This window comes from Sebastes fasciatus, chromosome 9 (genome assembly GCF_043250625.1).
Source record: "Sebastes fasciatus isolate fSebFas1 chromosome 9, fSebFas1.pri, whole genome shotgun sequence".
Classification (NCBI taxonomy): domain Eukaryota; kingdom Metazoa; phylum Chordata; class Actinopteri; order Perciformes; family Sebastidae; genus Sebastes; species Sebastes fasciatus.
The window spans coordinates 1,229,041-1,254,287 of NC_133803.1; the positions used below are offsets into that span (position 1 = coordinate 1,229,041).

General features: G+C 42.7%; 3 protein-coding genes across 3 annotated transcripts in view; all 3 read right to left on the bottom strand.

Annotated features, from left to right (window-relative positions):
* Positions 1 to 25,247, bottom strand: part of LOC141773619 (heterogeneous nuclear ribonucleoprotein L-like) — a 70,420-nt gene that overhangs the window by 40,474 nt on the left and 4,699 nt on the right. The gene's annotated exons all lie outside the window — the stretch shown is intronic.
* On the bottom strand, positions 8,815 to 10,288 carry LOC141773537 (uncharacterized; the record flags this gene model as incomplete). Its single annotated transcript, XM_074645383.1, has 1 exon — positions 8,815 to 10,288. A coding segment is annotated over one exon (1,323 nt), but the record flags the coding sequence as incomplete, so codon positions are not given.
* On the bottom strand, positions 10,150 to 11,524 carry LOC141773622 (uncharacterized). The gene has a single exon (XM_074645480.1). It carries the CDS (start codon positions 11,219 to 11,221, stop codon positions 10,298 to 10,300), a length of 924 nt encoding a protein of 307 aa, XP_074501581.1. The 5' UTR covers positions 11,222 to 11,524; the 3' UTR covers positions 10,150 to 10,297.

Consider the following 25,247-nt stretch of genomic DNA (forward strand, 5'->3'; position numbering starts at 1 on the left):
GGGAAATGCTCACCGAAGGGAAGACATCATTATCATCAGGTTTAACAGAGCCGTCACAATACTGCTGTAACAGAGTCCGCTCACTAACCCTAACACTAACCCTGTAACAGAGTCCGCTCGCTAACCCTAACACTAACCCTGTAACAGAGTCCGCTCGCTAACCCTAACACTAACCCTGTAACAGAGTCCGCTCACTAACCCTAACACTAACCCTGTAACAGAGTCCGCTCACTAACCCTAAAACTAACCCTGTAACAGAGTCCGCTCACTAACCCTAAAACTAACCCTGTAACAGAGTCCGCTCACTAACCCTAAAACTAACCCTGTAACAGAGTCCGCTCACTAACCCTAACACTAACCCTGTAACAGAGTCCGCTCACGAAATCAGCCTGCCTGGTACACAGTAGGTCTGATCACACTGAATCACCTGCTCCATCACTCTGCTCAGCCTGGTTGCCAACACCTTGGAGAGGAGCTTATAATCAGAGCAGAGCAGAGACACGGGCCTCCAGTTTTTGATGAACAGTAGGTCACCTTTCTTAGGCAGTAAGGTAAGGTAAGGTAAGGTAAGGTAAGGACCGCCCTCCGGCAAGACTGTCACTCAGTACTGCCAGCAGATCCCCCCCAGAGAGCTGCTTCCAACTCTACGTTTACTTACTTTACTTTTAAAAAAATTAAAACAAATCTTAACAAATTAAAACAACCAAAGACATTACATTATTCAAGTACCGTTATTCTGAGGAGATGAAGCACTTAAGTGTGGATGATGAAGGAAAACTCTGGCCACACAATAAGTGTTAAGGTAAGCTTGGTATCCAGATGCCATGAACTACAGGCGGTTTCGTGGGATCTGGCACTGCCCCTGAGACGATTTACTTACTTAAACAAATTGACTGTCTAGAGTTAAACTGACCCAAACCAATCTAAACAAGGAAGAAATAAAAACAAACTGATAGTCAAGTAAAAAATCCCTCCCTCTAAAATACTTTATATCTATGAAAAACAAAAATATTTGCTAAGTTTAGCTAATTTCTCACAGTAACAATCCACTATTTTATCACTTTCAGTGTCAATAATCTTGTTGAACGATCTGGTAAATCCGGCTCCATATTTTGATCTAAAGAAACGTCTCAACCTGAGGAAGACCAGTATAGAAGCTGTGAAACACTGTCTGCTCCTCTCTGTGCTCAACCTGAGGAAGACCAGTATAGAAGCTGTGAAACACTGTCTGCTCCTCTCTGTGCTCAACCTGAGGAAGACCAGTATAGAAGCTGTGAAACACTGTCTGCTCCTCTCTATGCTCAACCTGAGGAAGACCAGTATAGAAGCTGTGAAACACTGTCTGCTCCTCTCTATGCTCAACCTGAGGAAGACCAGTGTAGAAGCTGTGAGACACTGCCTGCTCCTCTCTATGCTCACATTTGAACAGGTTACTGTAAAAGCTGACAGCATGCTTGCGGATTGCAGTGTGATCAGTCAGAACCTGCCCAGTGTCAGACCTTAAGCTCTTAAACTGTGAATGAACCTTTTCTGTCCATTCTTCAATCCAGACCAAAGAAAAAGTGTGATGGGACATCCATTTGGGCTACATTTTGAAAGCGGGACCTAACCAGAGCTCCCTGAGCTGAGACACCCAGCAGGTTGGCTAACACACACTTTTTGACTTCAAGTGTCCCAGTATGGCGTCGGTCTCCTGTGGCCTCAGCTAAGTCTCGGAGTTCCTCCACTTCAGACTCCAGAGCTTTCACTGAACTTCGTTAAGGTTTTTGTGACATTCTGAGTGTACTGTTGACAGAATTGTTTGATTTGGGCCTTTCCAAAATCCCACCACTGTTGTAAAGACACAAAATCAGATTTCATACTTTGGTGATTTTTCCCAAAAAAAGTTCTTATCCTCCAATAAAGCAGTGTTAAAATGCCAATAAGCACTACTGGATTTTACACATTTTATAAAGACAGAAGCTGTTACAAGCCAATGATCAGAAAAACCAACAGAGCTGATCAAACAACTTTTAAAAACATTAAAATTATGTTTAAAACAATAAAAACGATCAAGCCTGGCCATAGACAGTAGGTTCTCCTTAACATGTGTCCAAAAGGACAGAGAGAGAGAGGGAGAGAGAGAGAGAAAGAGAGACAAAGACACAGAGAGACAGAGAGAGAGACAGAGTGAGAGAGACAGAGACAGAGAGAGAGGGACAAAGAGAGAGAGAGAGGGGGACAAGAGAGAGAGAGAGAGAGAGAGAGAGAAGAGAGAGAGAGAGAGAGAGAGAGAGAGAGACAGAGAGAGAGAAAGAGAGAGACAGAGAGAGAGAGAGAGAGAGAGAGAGATTCAAAGTTCTGTAGTGATTGGGCTCGGGTGTCGCCAGCGGGCGAGATAGCGCCCCCTAATGCAGGCAGTGTTTCAGGGAAAGTTTCTTCGATCTTCACGAAATTCAAGTATGTCAGTGCTTACGTCTTGAAGTTTGTGTTAAATATTTTTGAGATTTTTTCGGACAACAGGAAGTCAGCCATCTTGGACTTCCTGCGTGATTTTAAAATTTAGGAACACATGTTTGAGGACTTTAGGATGCACAAAAACATCCAAACTAGTAATTACTTTGATTTAGTGGTGAAATTTTGCTTGGGCGTGGCATGTTCGCCAACTCGCGCCCCCTTATGTCTTTTAGACTTTGAACATACCTTGATGTTCTCGAAAACTCATGAAAGTTGGCAGAACGATGGACACCTGTGTACTTCATGTGAATGTACAGCCATTGGGCTCAGTGTGTTTAGCCGGCTCTATAGCGCTCCCTGCATACTTTTACGAACTCCTCCTAGAGAGTTTATCGGATTCGCGTCAAATTTGGGTGGTATAACCTTCCCACTACTGTGAAGCTAAATTGCGAAGGAATTTTTGATCGCTCGAATGGTGATGTCATACGTCATGTGAGAAGACGCCATTTTGTCACTTTATAGGTATGGAACTTTGCGATATTCCTCCTAGAGGATTCAAGCGATCCATCTCAAAGTAGAGCAGCAGAATCTCAACACCTTCACGATGCTAAATTGCGAAGCTTTCGTATTTTCGTGAAACAGCGTTGTTGTGGCAGCGCGACGAATATTGATGTTTCGCCATGACACAGGACGCTGTTGTTACTTGACTTTACATAGTCCGATCTGCCCCAAATTTCACAAGCTGGATAATAGTCCCGGCCTGAAGACATATACGTGTCATTATGAGTGAAAGTCATAGCGCCCCCTACAAGAAACCGGAAATTGTTGTAAATTGACTATACATTGTCCAATCTTCCCCAAATTTGACATGTTTTATAAGAGTCCTGCCTGCAGGTTCCGACTTTCACGGGAATAGACGACAGCAGGTTCCCCGACGTGTGCGCGGGGTCCAGGGCCCGTTCATCGCTGCTTGCAGCTTTAATATTATATTATATTCTGTCTCTTTTAAACTTTCATCTCTTCCCTCTTCCGCTGGTCTCATCCTCCCTCTATTATCCCTCCCTCCCCCCATCTTCCCTCTTTGTGTCCTCCTCATTCACAGTGACATTCCTTTTAGTCCATTTATAGAGGCAGATGGCTCATCCCAGTGTTCTGGAGAGGAACTTTCCTGTCTCTGTTGACCAGGCTGCTGGTATTTCTGTACTCACATGGTGTGTCCATTGTGCAGGTTTTTAAAGAGGACAACACCAAGCTTTGACACAGTGTCTGATACAGATTTTTGTAGATCTGATACAGTGAATATGGCGTACATACTGTATGTATACTCTAGTATTTCCCTTCATTGAGTTGTACTGATCCATGTCCGCTGTTGTTGCTAACCTTTATATAACCCCCTTTTCTCCATCCTGATTCCTGACATCCAAAACCAATGTCCTTAGCTGGGCCCTATTCATTGATCAAGTATACACCAGACATGTTCAGCCTTCAGGGTGAGTGGGTGTGGGCCCTGGATGGATTATGACTACTGGACACCATAATGGTCGCCCATGCACCACAACAGGTACGCCTTCATATTGACTCAAAAATACAAAGTTACTGACGCACTGAGCACAGTCCGCCCCGGTTCATAGTTGAGTCGGGAACAAGGGTGAGACAGCAGGGAGAGACAGCAGTGCACAGCGAGCACCGGGAAGCGGTGCACAGCGAACCCCGGGTAGTAGTGCCGCGAGCCCTGGGCCTTTCGGTGCTGAACTAGAGCCGGTCGCTGCGCAGTGTGCACACCAGCGCGGAGGAAATTCTGACGAAATCAGACAAAATGATTCAGGTTCATGAGAAACTACTAAATTAAGAGACAGAGTGAGAGGCACGTCGAACAGACAGAGTAAAAAGTGGACTTTACTGCATCTAAGTGGAGTGATTTGTGTGTCTCTGATGAAATGTGAGTAAACGCTGCTATTTCTCACTGAACAGGACTCTGATTGAGCCTTTTGGTTTATGTGATTGAGGCTGTTGTACAGATGCTGAGCTAATCTGCTCATGCCAATGCTTGTTCTTGCTAATGCCGTTAGCTGCTCTTTTCTGGCAAACTGTTGGATTTAAATGATGTTGGCATTCTGCTATATATATTGAAATGACATGGAAGCCTGTTTGTACTATGACTTAAAGCAGCAGTCAGTGTAATTTCTTCCTGTGTATAACTGTTACTGGTTTAATGTAACTTTACTGTTTGCTTGTTGATTGGGCTTATGAAGCGCGTGATAAGTAACCAGATCATGGGAAATTAATTCCTATTGCTAATAATAATCAAATCAAATCAAATCAATTTATTTTTGTATAGCGTCAAATCACAACAGAAGTTATCTCAAGACGCTTTATATATAGAGCAGGTCTATGACCGTACACCATAGTTTAGAGACCCAACAGGATCCACCAAGCGCACTGTGGCCAGGAAAAACTCCCCGATTACTGGGAAGAAACCTGGAGCAGAACCGGGCGCAGGGCGGGCAGCCATCTGTCGAGACCGGCTGGGGGGACAGATAGATAGAGAGAGAGTGAGAGAGAGAGAGAGAGAGATAGATAGAGAGAGAGAGATAGAGAAGCAGCCACAATAGCAGTCTAGCAGCTGTAATAGCTAATACAAGTAGGACTGATAACACAAAACCAATAGTGGTGGATGGAAAGAGTGATAATACAACTATCGGAAAGCCAGCACTGTCCAGCATCTCTCCTCAGTACGTCCATGTGTATTGGTGTGGGACGTCCCTGCGATCGATGCCCGTGCGTTGGTTCCTGCAGCATCAGCATGCTTGCTGGGAGCTCTTGATGTCTTTGGCAGTGATTGAGAAGTGTTATTCTCCAGGCTGCCACATTGTCACTAGGTGTTGGAAATCCCTCGTTAGCATTGGTAGTCCCTCGTACAGACGTAGTTAATTAGGGATGGTAGCAGTTGGTGTCAAGCAGGCACCGACGCGGCAGCAGATGCAGCCACAATACCGGAGACCACCAAGATCCAGGTGAAACCCTGCTCCAAGTGTACCCATGCTCCAGGTATAACCTCGCTCCAGGTGTGACCCCGCTCCACGGTTAGCTGCGAGACAAGGAGGCACAAGGACTCCCGGGAAGGAATGAAGTTAGTAACAACATGGACATGGGACATGAGTATATACATAAGGAGAGGGGAGCTCAGTGTGTCATAGGAAGTTCCTTATGACAGTGTGTCATAGGAAGTCCCCCGGCAGTCTATGCCTATAGCAGCTTAAGTATAAGCGTTATCAAAGAGGAAAGTCTTTAGCCTACTCTTAAATGTAGAGACGGTGTCTGCCTCCCGGACTGAAACTGGGAGCTGGTTCCAGAGAAGAGGAGCTTGATAGCTGAAGGCTCTTGCTCCCATTCTACTTTTGGAGACTCTAGGAACCTCAAGTAACCCTGCATTCTGTGAGCGCAGTGCTCTAGTGGGGTAGTAGGGTACTATGAGCTCTTTAAGATATGATGGGGCCTGACCGTTTAGCGCTTTGTAGGTGAGGAGGACGACTTTAAAATCTATTCTGGATTTTACAGGCAGCCAGTGCAGAGAAGCTAATACAGGCGTAATATGATCTCTTTTTCTAGTTCTAGTCAGTACACGTGCTGCAGCATTCTGGATCAACTGGATAGTCTTTAGAGACTTATTGGAGCAGCCTGATAATAAGGAATTGCAGTAATCAAGTCTAGAGGTAACAAATGCATGGACTAATTTTTCTGCATCATTTTGACACAGGATGTGCCTGATCTTCGCAATGTTACGTAGATGAAAGAAGGCAGTCCGTGAGGTTTGTTTTATGTGAGAGTTAAAGGACATATCCTGGTCGAAGACAACTCCCAGGTTCCTTACGGTGGTGCTGGAGGCCAGGGCAATGCCATCTAAAGTAACTATATCATTAGATAATTTGTTTCGGAGGTGCTCAGGGCCTAGTACAATAACTTCAGTTTTGTCTGAGTTTAACATCAGGAAATTGCAGGTCATCCAGGTTTTTATGTCCTTAAGGCATGCTTTAAGTTTAGTTAACTGGTTTGTTTCATCTGGCTTGATTGATAGATATAATTGGGTATCATCTGCATAACAATGAAAGTTTATGGAGTGTTTTCTAATAACATTGCCTAAGGGAAGCATATATAAGGTAAATAGAATTGGTCCAAGTACAGAACCCTGTGGAACTCCGTGACTAACTTTGGCGTGCATGGAGGACTCATCGTTGACATGTACAAACTGAGATCGATCTGATAAATAGGACTTAAACCAACTTAGTGCAGTTCCTTTAATGCCAATTAAATGTTCCAGTCTTTGTAATAGGATGTCATGGTCAATGGTGTCGAAAGCAGCACTGAGATCTAGCAAGACAAGTACAGAGACAAGTCCTTTGTCCGATGCCATTAGAAGGTCATTTGTAATTTTCACTAGTGCTGTCTCTGTGCTATGGTGCACTCTAAATCCTGACTGATAATCTTCGAATAAATGATTGTTCTGTAGAAAGTCACACAGCTGACTGGCAACTACTTTTTCGAGTATTTTGGAGGTAAAGGGAAGGTTAGATATAGGTCTATAGTTGGCTAGGACCTCTGGATCAAGAGTGGGCTTTTTAAGAAGAGGTTTAATTACAGCTACTTTAAAGGACTGTGGTACATAGCCTGTTAGTAAAGACACATTGATCATATCCAGTAAAGAGGTGCTAACTAGAGGTAAAACTTCTTTAAGCAGTTTAGTTGGGATGGGGTCTAGGAGACAGGTAGATGATTTAGATGAGGAGATCAGTGAGGTTAATTTGTGGAGATCGATAGGAGAAAAGCAGTCTAAATATATATCAGGTTGTACAGCTGTTTCTAAGGTTCCTAAGTTTGAGGATAAATTGGTACCAGTTGACGGTAGGAGGTGATTAATTTTGTCTCTAATAGTTATGATTTTATCATTAAAGAAACTCATGAAGTCACTACTACTGAGGGTTGTAGGAATACATGGCTCAATAGAGCTGTGACTTTCTGTCAGCCTGGCTACAGTGCTGAATAGAAACCTAGGGTTGTTCTTATTTTTCTCTATTAATGATGAGTAATGGGCTGCTCTGGCATCACAGAGAGCCTTCCTATATGTTTTAAAGGTCACATATTATGCTCATTTCCAGGTTCATAGATGTATTTTAATGTTGCACTAGAACATGTTTACATGCTGCAATGTTCAAAAAACCCTTTATTCTTCTCATACTGCAGCCTGAGTCTGCCTGCCTCAGAGCCTAATTCAGCCTCTGTCTGAAAACCACTGATTCACAGCCTGTCTCCTCCCACTCTGCTCTGATTGGTCAGCGTTTTCTGTCAATCAAACTTCCTCAACAACACAGCGTCACTATCTCCCCCTCCCTCCCGGAGAAGCTCTGGAGAGAGAGACGAGTGGAGAGAGAGGAGTGGAGGGAGAGGCAGCTAGAATAGAGCTTATAAACCACTTTAAAGTTTATAAACCAGAAACTTCACCCAGCGCACGTTACCGGAGGAATCTGATCAGAAATCGGCGACACATGATGAACATCTGCGGTCCAGATTCCAGGTTTTCCTGACGGTTTCTCTCAGGTAAATAATACTATTTATAGCTCTGTTAGTTAACTCAGTGTTTACCTCATGCATCAACTCTGTAAACCGTAAACATACACTCTGTTTTACGTCTGTCTTTACAGATCCATCTGTGAGAAATGACCGACAGAATCATCCCAGAGGAGAGCAGATAGCTGAAAGCAGATGGGAGATACAGAGCTAACCGTTAGCATGTAGCTACATGCTAACGGTTAGCTACATGCTACCGCTATGACACGGTGTGTAAACACAGCGACCATCAGGGTGGAAAATAGAAGATGTGAAACAGTAGTCAGTTCATTATTTCTGCTAAAAGATAAATGTATGGAAGATCAGAGTAATGGTATATTATTTACAATAGTAGCTGTCTCTGTGTTACCATGACTACAGACCACCGGAGCTTAGCTTACCATAGTTTACCAGAGCTGAAGACTTTCTCCTGTACCATGTTAACATAACTAACTAACAGGTGAGATGATTACAAATGCTGTGAATAATTAATATTGTCATCTGTCTACTCAAATAAAGTTTGACTGTGAAACAGAAATGTGTTGTGTTGCTTACAAGTCACTATTTACTACCTGTACTCTGCTACATGCATGACATCAAATATATATAATATATAAATATCATCTGTTTAAACAGTGTAATTACATAAAGCCTTTGTGAAAGAACATGTTATATTTAGATGATGGGAGTACATGAAGCCTGTTCTGCTGGTTCTTGCAGACTTTGCTCAAGTTAGGTTGAGGAGGAGAGACAGTGACGCGCTGTGGGGCGGGGTCAGCTACTGAAGGTTCTCTCTGGTTCGACCAGGAAACCCTTACATGGCTTGCATTTCTCTAATGACGTCAGAAGAGAAGGAAAAAAAGCGATTTTTTTTTCTGCACCCATTTCCGGACAAACGGAGGAGGAGAAAAAGAGAGAGGATGGTCTTTTATGATACTATGGTGGCCTGTAGACACACTGGGGACAGATATTGATGTTTAAAAGACATGGAAAAGTGCATTTTGCATAATAGGTGACCTTTAAGACTATCTTGCCAGACTAAATGAGATTCTTCCTGTTTGGTGGAACGCCATATCCTTTCCAGTTTCCTCGATGCTTGCTTTAATTTGCGTGTTTGAGGGTTATACCATGGAGCTGACTTCCTTTGTTTTACTAACTTCTTTTTTAGAGGGGCAACAGAATCAAGTGTGACTCGCAGTGAGTCTGTAGCACTATCTACAAGATGATCAATTTGGGTAGGGCTAAAATTAACATACGAGTCCTCTGTTATATTGAGACATGGTATTGAATTTAATGCTGATGGAATCGCTTCCTTAAATTTAGCTACAACACTATCGGATAGACATCTAGTGTACACACTTTTATCTGATGGTGTATAGTCTAGTAATAAGAATTCAAAAGTGATTAAATAATGGTCTGATAAAAGAGAGTTCTGTGGAAAAACAATTAAATGTTCAATTTCAACGCCATATGACATAACAAGGTCGAGGGTGTGGTTAAAGCGGTGAGTGGGTTTATGCACGTTCTGCGAGAAACCAATTGAATCTAATAAAGAGATAAACGCAGTACTGAGGCTATCATTATCAACGTCCACATGAATATTAAAATCACCTACTATAATGACTTTATCTGTTTTCAGGACTAAACTTGATAGAAACTCTGAGAATTCAGATAGAAATTCAGAATATGGGCCTGGAGCGCGGTACACTATAACAAATAAAATTGGCTGTAGTGCTTTCCAGGTTGGGTGTGAAAGACTAAGAACAAGGCTTTCAAATGAGTTATAATTTAGTTTAGTTTTAGGGTTTATTAATAGGCTTGAGTCGAAGATGGCTGCAACTCCACCTCCTCGGCCGGTGTCTCGAGGAATGTGAGTATTAATATGACTCGGGGGAGTGGATTCGTTTAGGCTGACATATTCTTCCTGACACAGCCAGGTTTCGGTAAGACAAAATAAATCAATGTGATTATCTGATATTAAATCATTTACTAGTAGAGCTTTAGATGACAGAGATCTGATATTTAAGAGTCCACATTTAATTCTCCTGTTTTGTTGCTTTATTGCAGTGCTAGTGTTAGATTTTATTAGATTATTATGTTTAACTCCTCTTCTGTTTACTTTTGATTTAATTAATTTAGGTGGGGCAGACACAGTCTCAGTTAGGTTTGGGGTTAAGCTATGGGTGGGTAACTGCTCTAATGGAAGCGCAGAGAAGTGTGTAAGACTACAGCTCTGCGTCCTGGAATGACCCCTGGTTTGTCATGGATTTGTTCCACCAACAATCTTGGTCAGATTTCTGGATAAGAGAGCCGCACCATCCAAAGTAGGATGAATGCCGTCTCTCCTAATCAGACCAGGAATTCCCCAGAAAGGGTTCCAATTGTCAATGAAGCCCACATCGTTTGCTGGACACCACCACGACAGCCAGCTGTGGAATGACTTCATGCGGCTATACATGTCGTCACTGGTCAAATTGGGGAGGGGACCAGAGAAAACTACGGAGTCCGACATTGTTTTTGCATATGCACACACCGATTGGACATTAACTTTAGTGACCTCCGATCGACGTAACCGGGTGTCATTACCGCCGACGTGAATAACAATCTTACTGTATTTACGTTTATCCTTAGCCAGCAGTTTCAAAACGGATTCAATGTCGCCCGCTCTGGCCCCCGGGATGCAATTAACTATGGCAGCTGACTTCGCTAACTTCACGTTCCGCAAAATGGAGCTGCCGATAACCAGAGTTGGTTTCTCAGCGGGTGTGTCGCTGAGAGGGGAATATCTGTTAGAAACGTGAAGTGGTTGGTGGTTAACCGTGGGCTTCAGGGTACGACTATGCGTCCTTCGGACAGTCACCCAGCCTCCCGGCTGCTCGGGGGTTGCCGGGGGACGGCTAGCAGAAGCTAAGCTTGGCCGGTCTGCACCGGCTAGGGGCTGGCTAACTACAGAAGAAGCTAAAGCTAAAGTGCAGAACCGGGCTTCTAACTCGCTAACCCTCGCCTCCAATGCAGCGAATGCACTACACCTAATACATGTACCATTAGCTCTAAAGGAGGCAGAGGAATAACTAAACATAAGACACACAGAGCAGGGGAGAGCAGGAGAGGGAGAGAGAACAGGAGAGCAGGGGAGAGCAGGAGAAGGAGAGAGAACAGGAGAGCAGGAGAGAGGAGAAGCCATCGCTAACGGCTAAGCTACTGCTAAGCTACTGTTATGCTACGATACGATAGCCCAGCTAGCGTTAGCCGAGCTGAATATGTGTGGTTAAGTCTCTAAAGAGGAGCGAGTTGTGAGTGCTTAAGCAGAACTAGTGTAGATATAAATGTAGCGGGTAATTATCCGCTGTAATGAAGAGTATAGAACTATATTGCCCTGGATGTGCTAGAGCAGCTACAGAACACAGCAGCACACAGAAAGACAGGCAACCGGAAATGAGGCAATACGCTTACCGTAAGCACGTCAGCACGTCACCCGCAAATGTTTACAGGTTGACAAAAACGTGAGCTTCTGTTCAGACTTCCGGCATTTAAGTTAAATACAACCGGTTAATTGAATGCTCATTATATTGTGGCACTTTTGTATGTTCTTCTTGTTATAGACCTACTACCCTACGCCAACCACCTATACAGTCCTGAGTGTTCTAACCAACACACCGAGTGTAAGCGCCATTTACTAGTGCCAAGTTCATGTTTATTGTTTTGATATTATTTGCTGAAGTTCAGTGAAAAATATATTTCAGTTAAATGTGAGAGAATATTATGACTATATATGGTGATTCCTTCCTGTATGTTTACCACTGTGAATTTGAGTTTAGTCCTGTGAGGCTTCCGTACACATGTGACTTAGGGACAGGAAGTGAACTTTTATTGTGAAATGACTTTTATTGTGAAAAGGTTCAGTTGTAAATAAATGAGTTACCGGCGGAGCAACACGGTTGTTTTACCGTTGCCGTTGCTACCGGGCCGACTCAACGCGTAAAACATTGTGATGTCGTCCTTGAAGTGTGGTTAATGACAGAAAGTGAGTTAAGACGAAGATAGAAGTATGAAGACTAAAGATAGCCACTACATTAAGTAAAACAACCAGCTCACGAGGAGCAGGCCTACTGCTGCGTCGCCATGACGACAAAAGAACTGAACAGAACGGAATAAACTACGGTTTCAGATAAGTGCCCAAAGTTATAAGAAGACATAAGGAAACATAGCATGGCCAAAGATATGCTGCAGAAATGTCCCGAAAATGAATAAACATATGATACTCAACTTCTAAAGAAAATGAGACAGCAAGGACGTTTTGGTCTTAAGAAGATGACATTTGTGAAGAAAGCCTGCAGTGCTTTGTGTCATAGACCATTTCTCATGAACACTTGTTGAGCTAGAAGTTGTGTAAACAGCTAAGATGGCGGACGACGACAGACAGAATTCGACGTCGAGAGCCCAGAGCTGCAGCGGCAGGTCTGGCCACAAGAGGGCACCAAGATACACCGAAAGAGGTTTGGAAGATCGACTGACCAGGCATATAAATGCAAGGAGATCTAAACTGTCACAGTTAACATCAAAAACAAATAAGATTAATGGACTAATGAAAGATAATGAGATAACGGTGATGTAATTGTTCACCGTGACGCAAGCTTCGTGGTCAATCAGCAGCTAAGCAGCCAAGAGTCAGAAATACGTTATGAACATAACGAGCAGTCAAAGGCAAATGACTATCAAGTGAAACAAGAAGATGACATACAGCAAAATGATGACAATGGAAATGCAATCAACCTGTGTGAAGTGATGTTGAAACAAAATGACATCACTGAGATGTTAGTCAAACAACAGAGACTGTCACATCTGCCCCAAAGAGATGTTCCTGTTTTCAGTGGTGATCCACTTGAGTTTAGATCATTCTTAAGGGCTTTTGACCATACTATTCATGACAAAGCTGATAGTGATGGTGACAGGTTATATTACCTTGAACAGTTTACTAGAGGTGAACCCAGAGACTTGGTCAGAAGTTGTCAGCACATGAGTCCTCATCAAGGCTACATTGAGGCAAGGAAATTGCTGACATATCACTATGGTAACGAACTGAAAATTGCATCTGCATACATAAACAGGGCCCTCAACTGGCCGCAAATTAAACCAGATGACGCTAAGGCTCTTCATAGTTACTCCCTGTTTCTCACAGGTTGTAACAATGCAATGAAAGACATTGACCAGCTTCAAGACATGGAGAATCCTACTAACATCAGAGTCATTGTCTCTAAGCTACCATACAAAATGAGAGAAATGTGGAGAGTTTCTGCCTTCGACATTCAAGAGAAAAGTGGAAAAAGAGCAAAGTTTCCAGATTTGATCAGATTCATAAACAGGCAAGCTAAAATAGCTGCAGATCCTGTGTTTGGGGACATAAAGAGTGCTGAAGATAAGGGAAAACCTTATGCAAATGTGAGAATGAATCAAGCACCTAGGCCAAAGGGGACTGCATTTGCCACAAGTGTAGCACCAGCATCAAATGAAAGTTCATCTGAAAACAGTAAAGATTTCTCATGTTACACCAGTAATGCCTTCCAGAAGCCATGTGTATACTGTGAAAAACAACATGCCTTGGCAGAATGCCACAAAATCAGAAACCAGCCTTACAAGGAAAGACTACAGTTTCTCAAAGTACAGGGTCTATGCTTTGCATGTTTGACACCAGGACATTTGAGTAAAGACTGTAAGAAAAGAGCTACATGTGAGCACTGCTCTAAGAGACATCCAAGCATGCTTCATTTCACAAGGGAAGATAAGGAAGCATTTGAGAGCAGACAGAAAAGCACCACTGAAAGTACTACGACTAATGAATCAACACACATTTCAGGTGGAACTTGTGGAGCCACCGGGGCCGGAAAGGACAGTCGTGTTCTGTCAATTGTGCCAGTGTGTGTCAAGTTAAAGAAAAGCAACAAGATAATTGAGACCTATGCATTCATGGATAATGGAAGCCAAGCCACATTCTGCTCTGAGAAGCTGATGAGACAGCTTGAGACTGAAGGCAAGAAAACAAAAATTCTGCTGCGCACTATGGGTCAGGAAAAGTTAGAGTCAAGCTACCATCTTTCAGGATTAGAGGTGTGTGGTTTGAAAGAGAACATTTATGTTGACTTACCTGACATTTACACCCACAAAGACATTCCAGTGTCCAAAGACAACATTCCAATGCAGGAAGATTTGGAACAGTGGCCACACCTTCAGAGAATCGAGCTGCCACACATAGATGCAGACATTGGACTGTTGATAGGATGTGATGCTTACAAGGCTATGGAGCCATGGGAGGTCATTCACAGTGAGGATGACGGTCCATATGCAGTTCGCACAATCCTAGGATGGGTCATCAACGGTCCTCTCAGGAGAGATGATTGTACTACGCCACCTGAAAGTGGACTAAGTGTTTCTGTAAATAGCATCTCTATTGCAAGGGTAGAAGACATGCTGATGCAACAATTCAACCACGATTTTCCAGAAAAGGCAAGTGAAGAAAAACAGGAAATGTCACAAGAAGACATTCAGTTTATGGACTCTGTCAATGAAACAGTTAAAGTGGTTGATGGACACTACAGTATACGTCTTCCTTTAAGAAACAAGGCTGTCAAAATGCCTAACAACCGCAGTGTAGTTGTGCAGAGAACAGAAAACCTGAAAAGGAAACTTACCAAAAACAAGGAGTTTCACAGAGAATATCAAAGCTTCATGTCTGACCTGTTGATTAAAGGTTACGCAGTTCCAGTACCAAATGAAGAGACTGTGTCTGAAGATGAGAGAGTTTGGTACATACCTCATCATGGTGTGTACCACCCCCAAAAAGGGAAGCTCTGTGTAGTTTTTGACTGTGCAGTAACATATCAAGGCAAGTCATTAAATGGAGAACTTTTGCAAGGTCCAGATTTAACAAACTCAGTTGTTGGAGTGTTGACACGATTCAGACATGACCACATTGCCTTAATGTCAGACATAGAGGCTATGTATCACCAAGTGAGAGTACCACCAGAGGACAGTGACCTTCTGCGTTTCCTATGGTGGCCGAATGGAGACTTGAACAAACCTCTGCAAGAATACAAGATGGTTGTGCACTTGTTTGGGGCGACTTCCTCCCCCAGCTGTGCCAACTTTGCACTGAGGAGGACAGCTGAAGATGCTAAAGACAAAATGCCACCTGCTGCAGTTAAAGCAGTTCTGAACAATTTTTATGTAGATGATTGTCTACAGTCAGTATCAGATGAAACCCAAGCGTGTGCTATGGTCAAGGACTTAACAGCACTGTGTGAGAGTGGAGGATTCCATTTAACAAAGTGGATGAGCAATAGCAGAGCCGTCCTTGCCACTATACCTGAAACAGAAAGGGCTAAGGAGGTTAAGGATTTGGATCTCAGTCATGATGCGTTACCTGATGAAAGAGTCTTAGGAGTAAACTGGTGCGCAGAGTCAGATGATGTTGAAGTTAAAGGAGCAATGTGTGTGAATGCCACAGATGTGCATGAAAACCCACTTAACAAGCTGATTTGTCACTATTCAGAGTGGCACTGTCTAAAAAAGGCAGTTTCCTGGATGATGAGATTCAAACAACTGCTTCATAAGCTGAGCACACATCGTAAGTTTCTCATCTCACAGGCAAGTGACACTTGGAGTCATGAGAAGAAAACTGAGACAAATGCATAAATTCAGATCAGGGATCTCTGCTCACTGTTCACTGTTGAAGATGTTGCAACGGGAGAAATCTGAAACCAGGAGATATCGTCCTCATAGTTGATGACAGTGCATCAAGAAGCTCCTGGTTGATGGCAAAAGTTGAAAGGACAATATCTGATTCAAACGGACTTGTCAGACGTGTATTTGTGAAAACTAAAACTAGTCTTTTGGAAAGGCCAACAGATAAGTTATGTCTGTTGCTTGAAATGGATGACCAAATGTAGATGTTCATATTTCATGTATGATATACTTGTGCTTAAAGCATGAGGTTTATGCTACATACTGCATTTGAGTAAATTTTGTATTCAATTAAATGTGGATTTGAAATGTACTGTTTAGGAGATGAATATAAGTTCATGTTTAAATGAGTCAGTCATATAAATCCTGAGTTTTAAGTTACATGACGCTTTAATGTGTTAATGTGTAATTGTTATGCCTCAGCAGTAACAATTAGGGGCCGGAATGTAAGCGCCATTTACTAGTGCCAAGTTCATGTTTATTGTTTTGATAATATTATTTGCTGAAGTTCAGTGAGAAATATATTTCAGTTAAATGTGAGAGAATATTATGACTATATATGGTGATTCCTTCCTGTATGTTTACCACTGTGAATTTGAGTTTAGTCCTGTGAGGCTTCCGTACACACGTGACTTAGGGACAGGAAGTGAACTTTTATTGTGAAATGACTTTTATTGTGAAAAGGTTCAGTTGTAAATAAATGAGTTACCGGCGGAGCAACACGGTTGTTTTACCGTTGCCGTTGGCGTTGCTACCGGGCCGACTCAACGCGTAAAACATTGTGATGTCGTCCTTGAAGTGTGGTTAATGACAGAAAGTAAGTTAAGACGAAGATAGAAGTATGAAGACTAAAGATAGCCACTACACCGAGGCTACGACGCTACCCTACAACCACCACCTATACAGCCCTGAGTGTTCTAACCAACACACCGAGGCTACGACGCTACCCTACAACCACCACCTATACAGCCCTGAGTGTTCTTACCAACACATCGAGGCTATGACGCTACCCTACAACCATCACCTATACAGCCCTGAGTGTTCTTACCAACACACCAAGGCTACGATGCTACCCTACAACCACCACCTATACAGTCCTGAGTGTTCTTACCAACACATCGAGGCTACGACGCTACCCTAAAACCACCACCTATACAGTCCTGAGTGTTCTTACCAACACACCGAGGCTACGACGCTACCCTACAACCATCACCTATACAGTCCTGAGTATTCTTACCAACACATCGAGGCTACGACGCTACCCTACAACCACCACCTATACAGTCCTGAATGTTCTAACCAACACACCGAGGCTATGACGCTACCCTACAACCATCACCTATACAGCCCTGAGTGTTCTTACCAACACACCAAGGCTACGATGCTACCCTACAACCACCACCTATACAGTCCTGAGTGTTCTTACCAACACATCGAGGCTACGACGCTACCCTAAAACCACCACCTATACAGTCCTGAGTATTCTTACCAACACATCGAGGCTATGACGCTACCCTACAACCACCACCTACACAGTCCTGAGTGTTCTAACCAACACATCGAGGCTACGACGCTACCCTACAACCACCACTTATACAGTCCTGAGTGTTCTTACCAACACATCAAGGCTACGACGCTACCCTACGCCAACCACCTATACAGTCCTGAGTGTTCTTACCAACACATCGAGGCTACGACGCTACCCTACAACAACCACCTATACAGTCCTGAGTGTATTCAATAACGCCCAACAACAGCGGCCCCTCCTCCAGCCAGGAGCAGGGCTTCACTTCGCTGCTCTGCCGGTCACCACTGGGAGCCAACACCAACAGCACGCTGCTGGAGACACAGGCCGCACTGCTGGGCACGCTGCAGGGAAGGGAGGCACGGGAGAACCAGAACCATGAAGGATCCTGCTGCAGTAAAATGACAGGTTCTCTAAAGGGATTTTGGTTTTTGGAAACACTACGACTCTTGTCTACATGGACTGCCAAAACCAACACAAAATGAAAATTCCTCGTAGTAGCTCGGGTTAGGGTTAGGTTAGGTTTAAGTTCTGTAGCCGGTCTCAGCTCTAGATGGGTCTCTGATGGAGGTGTGTGGATACACCGAAGAGATCATTAGTTCATTTCTATTTCTTCTATTGATCCTTTTTGTGTGATCTTGTTATTAAATTGTAAACTGACACAACTCAGCGTGTCTTCCTGCCTGTAAATAATGGTTGAGGGAGTTGAGGGAGCCCATCTATCTTCTTAATCACCCTCTAATGATCAGATGACACGTGTGTGTGTGTGTGTGTGTGTGTGTGTGTGTGTAATACACAGTATGTGCATGCATGTGAGTGAGTGTTGTAACTAGACTACATGAATGTCATGCTGAATCCACAGCAAGGTGATACCACCTTCACTCAGGACTGTGTGTGTGTGTGTGTGTGTGTGTGTGTGTGTGTGTGCATCCTGTAATGGTGAGACAGTGAGAAAGGAAACACAGTGAACTAACACAGTGTGGTTGACAGCGTGGTTGACAGTGATAGCCACACGTATACGTTACATAGAACTCCTCACTGCTCTGTTTACTCTGGTGGGTCAACATGAAGAATCTGCACCGGTACACACAGCCTCCAGGAAATAGCCATAGCCACGAGGCTCTGAGTCCTCTCAAACTGCTGTTACACAAGCTTCTGTAACTCAGTACAATCTGTCGTTAATGGTGAGTGAGAAAAGTGGGAAAAAAGTTTACTTTCCGTATTCTAACATACAAAGTATGAGGGTTGGATCCAAACCTTGGGAATACAAACATGCATAAAACAAACAAATATTGTAGGATAACAGAGTCCATTCATTAAACCGATAGACGTGTTACAGAGTTATGGCAGCGAGGAGTGAGGCAGAGGGACTGTTAGACTAAGCCCGCTGTCATTTTCTGTACATTAACCAGCGTAGCATGAAAGCATGGTGGAATTAGCAAGCTAGCTAGCTAACTATCCAACCGCTAAATGAGTAATGCTTCATCCACACAGCGTAGGAAATAACAGTGCTATCGCCAGATGAGTGACAACTTTGTTGTGCTCATTTTCTGTAAACAGTGTTTCATGAAAGCATAGCGGAATTAGCGAGCTAGCTAAACAGCCAGCCGTCCGACCAATGATGTAAAGATAAACTGAGGACGTATAAATCTTTGGATGTCTATAGTTAACTATCCTTCAGTAAAGTCAGTCAAAAAGAGAGTCGCACAATATCGGTGAAGTGTTTCAGAGATGGAGAGAAAGGGTTGCTAATAGTTTAGCTGCCGCCATGATGGATGAGGAGGTTAGCAGAAGGCCAAGATAAACTATTAGCAACATTTTCTCTCCATCTCTGAAACACTTCACTGATATTGTAGCTCGCTAGAGCCTCCAATCCCAGTCAGTCATCTCAGATGGATGTGATATCTGGATTCTGGCAGCCAACAACACAGCAAGATGACGTTTTAACTTCAGCCCAACTACTCTGAGGTGATTGTGTTATCCTCCAGTCTTCTCTCTGTTTTACCTCCAGCTAACACCGTGACATTCAATTCAATTTATTTTTATATAGCGTTAAATCACAACAGAAGTTATCTCAAGACGCTTTATATATAGAGCAGGTCTTAGACCGTACACCATAGTTTAGAGACCCAACAAGATCTACAAAGCGCGCTGTGGCCAGGAACAACTCCCTGTTTAGTGGGAAGAAACCTGGAGCAGAACCGGGCTCTGGGTGGGAGGCCATCTGCCGAGACCGGATGGGGGGGGGGATAGATAGATAGATAGATAGATAGATAGATAGATAGATAGATAGATAGAGAGAGAAGCAACCACAATAATAGCATAGCAGCTGTAATAGCTAATACAAGTAGGACTAATAACACTAAACCAATAGTAGTGGATGTAAAAGAGTGATAATACAACTATCGGAGTTGATGTCATTGGGTCGTCCCCAGACGGGATTTCAGGCGGAGCTTCCAGCTGTCTCAGTCCACCATACATCTGGCTAGCGCACCAACACTGTCCAGCATCTCTCCTCAGCACGTTCATGACATCATCATGACATGGACACACAAAGGGTCTATAGACTGTTAACTATGGAAGTTTTTATTGGACTTTATTAGTTGTAACCCTCAGAAGACATTCCACAAATGTGTACCATGATCTGCAAATATTTCACTATCCACAAACATGTATTTTTGTATTTGTGTTGTGTAAAGTCACATCCACAAAAATACAGGGCGATTTGCAAATATGCATAACTTACACTGTAAATACGTATTTTAAGGTTTACATGTAAAGTGACATCTACACATTTGTGCATCTAGTTTGTATTTGCAGATCGCTTCCTGTGCATTTACGGGCCACGTGACATTTGTAACTTCCCTCCTGTTTCTTTACAGAATTTTGTCCGATTGGTACCGCAGCAGATCTGTAGAAAATAGTTGTAACCCACAGAAGACAATTCACAAATATGTAACATGATCTGCAAATATTTCACTACCCACAAACGTATTTTTGTATTTGTGTTGTGTAAAGTCACATCCACAAAAATACAGGATGATTTGCAAATACACATAACTTACACTGTAAATACTTATTTTAAGGTTTACATGTAAAGTGATAAACACACATTTGTTCATCTATTTCTACACCTGGAATGCTATTTGCGCATTTACAGATTGCTTCCTGTGCATTTGTGGGCCATGTGACATTTGCAACTTCCCTCCTGTTTGTTTACAGCATTTTGTCCAATTGGTACCGCAAAGATCTGTAGAAACAATCTGTAAGTAAGAGATGCATTTACTAGCTCCACCAGGAGGGGGCGACATCCCCTCACATGAGCTGACGGAACTACAGTCTAACGCTGCTGGCAGAAAGCTATAGAAGAAGAGTCTAAGACAGCCAACAGCCTGGCTTCTGGAGGTGAGAGACGACGTGGAATATCTTTATTTAACGCCAGCCAGCGTCAGTGACTAAATCAGTTTAATTGCATTGTTTTCTATTAGAATGAACTGGCCGCGAGAGACGAAGCACTGCACAGCGTGCGTGTTTTGTCAGACTTCCTGTTTCTATTTATTCCTTATTCCAAAAGATGAGGAACAGCTGATTGGTGAAATTGAAATGATATAAATATATATAAATGATGTTATCTGATACCTCCTCATTTCACTTCAAACACCTAAACACCCATCTTTGAAGTAGTTACGTCTCTAGTCTTGACCGCACAGCTTATAAATTCGTGGTTTGTTTACATGGCGTCATAACCTCATCTTTTGGAATGAGGAATAAATAGAAACAGGAAGTCTGACAAAACCCGCACGCTGCGCAGCGCTTTGTCTTTCGCGGCCAGTTAGTTCATTCTAATGGTAAATGGTAAATGGACTTGGACTTATATAGCGCTTTTCTAGTCTTCCGACCACTCAAAGCGCTTTACACTACATATCAGCATTCACCCATTCACACACACATTCATACACTGATGGCAGAGGCTACTAAGGTGCCAACTTTGCCCATCAGGATCTAATCTAAATACTCATTCACACACCGATGGCTATGCCTTCGGGAGCAATTTGGGGTTAAGTGTCTTGCTCAAGGACACATCGACATGTGAACAGGAGCAGCCAGGGATCAAACCACCGACCTTCCGATTGGTGGACAACCTGCTCTACCCTCTGAGCCACAGACGCCCTAATAGAAAACAATGCAATCAAACTGATTTAGTCACTGACGCTGGCTCACCTTAAATAAAGATATTCCACGTCGTCTCTCACCTCCAGAAGCCAGGCTGTTGGCTGTCTTAGACTCTTCTTCTATAGCTTTCTGCCAGCAGCGTTAGACTGTAGTTCCGTCAGCTCATGTGAGGGGATGTCGCCCCCTCCTGGTGGAGCTAGTAAATGCACGTCTTACTTACAGATTGTATCTAGAGATCTTTGCGGTACAAATTGGCCATATTCTGTAAACAAACACTAGGGAAGTTGCAAATGTCACATGGCCCACAAATGCACAGGAAGCAATCTGTAAATGCGCAAATAGCATTCCAGGTGTAGAAATAGATGAACAAATGTGTGTTTATCACTTTACATGTAAACCCTAAAATACGTATTTACAGTGTAAGTTATGTGTATTTGCAAATCATCCTGTATTTTTGTGGATGTGACTTTACACAACACAAATACAAAAATACGTTTGTGGGTAGTGAAATATCTGCAGATCATGTTACATATTTGTGAATAGTCTTCTGTGGATTACAACTATTTTCTACAGATCTGCTGCGGTACCAATCGGACAAAATTCTGTAAACAAACAGGAGGGAAGTTACAAATGTCACGTGGCCCGTAAATGCACAAGAAGCGATCTGCAAATGCGAAATAGATGCACAAATGTGTAGATGTCACTTTACATGTAAACCTTAAAATACATATTTACAGAGTAAGTTATGCGTATTTGCAAATCGCTCTGTACTTTTGTGGATGTGACTTTACACAACACAAATACAAAAATACATGTTTGCGGATAGTGAAATATTTGCAGATCATGGTACACATTTGTGGAATGTCTTCTGTGGGTTACAACTAATAAAGTCCAATAAAAAAAATTCCATAGTTAACCCTAACCCTGACACTGTATTTAGGACTAAACTACAGTAAGTTATATAAATGCTTATCAATCTCAAATGAAGTGATCCCTGAAGGTGAGACCAACAGAAGACTTAAAGGTTAGGTGAATCTGATAGATTATCTGATAGATTCAGAGACAGAGACAGAGAATTTACTCTACTGGTACTCTACTGTGTATTACACACATATAAAAGTACTCCATGAAACACAGAAGTGACAAAATAAATAAATATTATGACTTTATTCTCCTAATATTTAGGGCTGTCAAAGTTAATGTGATAATAAAACGTTCATTAATAAATAAATAATAAAAATTCATTTAACGAAATAATGCAATGAAAATATAAAACCTGATGAATCCATTGGTACCAACCATGTCATACTAGCTGGTCATGAAGGAGGTTAAATAACACTCCAAACTTACACTGAATGTTGGCGAGGAAAAACTGTCATGTCCATTTTCAAAGGGGTTCCTTGACCTCTGACCTCCAGATATGTGAATGTAAATGGGTGCCCACTTTATGATAATCACATGCAGTTTGGGGCAAGTCATAGTCAAGTCAGCACACTGACAGCTGTTGTTGGCTGTTGGGCTGCAGTTTGTCATGTTATGATCTGAGCATATTATTTTTATGTTAAATGCAGTACCTGTGAGGGTTTCTGGACAATATCTGTCATTGTTTTGTGTTGTTAATTGATTTACAATAATAAATATATACATATATTTGCATAAAGCAGCATATTTGTCCACTCCCATGTTGATAAGAGTATAAAATACTTGTCACATCTCCCTTTAAGGTACATTTAGAACAGATAACAAATGTGTCATTAATTTGCGGGTAATCAGGATTAACTATGGACAATCATAGGCCTGCTTGATTGACAGCCCTAGTAATATTATGACTTTTTCTGGACTTCTCAAAGCAGAACAAAGAAGTGGTTCTCAGCCTTTTTTGGGCCAGCGTCCCCTTATTCATTATCCAGGTCCCTTAACGCATCCCCCCGCTCACTGCTTGACCCCTAAACTAGGTCCAAAGGTTTTGGGCACCCTGGACTTCTAACCCCCAAAAGGCACAACTACACCAGACTGTTAACCATCACACCAAACACAACTAGATCACACTGTTAACCATCACACCAAACACAACTACACCAGACTGTTAACCATCACACAAAACACAACTAAACCACACTGTTAACCATCACACCAAACACAACTAAATCACACTGTTAACCATTACACCAAATACAACTACACCAGACTGTTAACCATCACACCAAACACAACTAAACCACACTGTTAACCATCACACCAAACACAACTAGACCACACTGTTAACCATCATACCACACACAACTAGACCACACTGTTAACCATCACACCAAACACAACTAGACCACACTGTTAACCATCACACCAAACACAACTAGACCACACTGTTAACCATCATACCAAACACAACTAGACCACACTGTTAACCATCACACCAAACACAACTAGACCACACTGTTAACCATCACACCACACACAACTAGACCACACTGTTAACCATCACACCAAACACAACTAGACCACACTGTTAACCATCACACCAAACACAACTAGACCACACTGTTAACTATCACACCAAACACAACTAAACCACACTGTTAACCATCACACCAAACACAACTAGACCACACTGTTAACCATCATACCAAACACAGCTAGACCACACTGTTAACCATCACACCAAACACAACTAGACCACACTGTTAACCATCATACCAAACACAACTAAACCACAGTTAACCATCACACCAAACACAACTAGACCACACTGTTAACCATCACACCAAACACAACTAGACCACACTGTTAACTATCACACCAAACACAACTAAACCACACTGTTAACCATCACACCAAACACAACTAGACCACACTGTTAACCATCATACCAAACACAACTAGACCACACTGTCAACCATCATACCAAACACAACTAGACCACACCATCAACCATTTTAAAATAAATAAATCAAAATGTGCAAAGATTCTTATTAAAAGAATAAGCAATTAGATGTCATATGATTAGATATCATATGAAACTAAAGAAGCTAACCTAGAGCACCTAACCCATTAAGTGTAAATGGGTTCTATGGGTACCCACGAGTCTCCCCTTTACAGACATGCCCACTTTATGATAATCACATGCAGAATAAATGGGTTATTGTCTCCTATTCTAAAATGGTGTATCTGAATATTTCTGCATACTGGGGTCCCTAAACAGTCTTGAATTCCATAATTTTGGTATCACTGAACGTAGCTGTAGCAGTGTGTGTACTAGGGGTGGGCGATATATCGAATATAGTCGATGTATCACGGCTTGTCCCACGCGCGGTATATGAAATGACTATATCGCGAACATCGACTACAAATTGTCATGTAATGTTTTTAAGCCACCCTGCCGGCAGGAGACTCGCTTTGGCATTTCCTTCTCTCCCTCTGGCTCCCTCTCACAGACACAGATACACATGTCACAGACTCCGCCTCCATCCAGACCTCTCTCCTGGGCGAGTGTGTGATGTAATCAGCCGGCGTGTTTTTGTTTATGGAGGGAAGCAGCAGAGAGACGGAGCCCGGAGCCCGGAGAAAGCGAAAGAACTGAAGCGGCAAAGCGAGTATGGTAGCGAGAACACGACCAAAGCAACCAGAACCAGCCCAGAGGGAAATGACTCTGGATTCCTCGCTTTCCAAGGCAATCCCATATGACAAAAAAGTGCAAAATGCAAAGAAATCACGGCAGCTGTAAACTACATCGCAACGTTAGCGTAGTAAAAGACTCATTAAGACATTTGATCCATAA

What these genes read in the sequence shown, in the direction of transcription:
- LOC141773622 (XM_074645480.1), bottom strand. Translation starts at nt 11,221, where the DNA reads ATGGCTTCTCCTCTCTCCTGCTCTCCTGTTCTCTCTCCTTCTCCTGCT.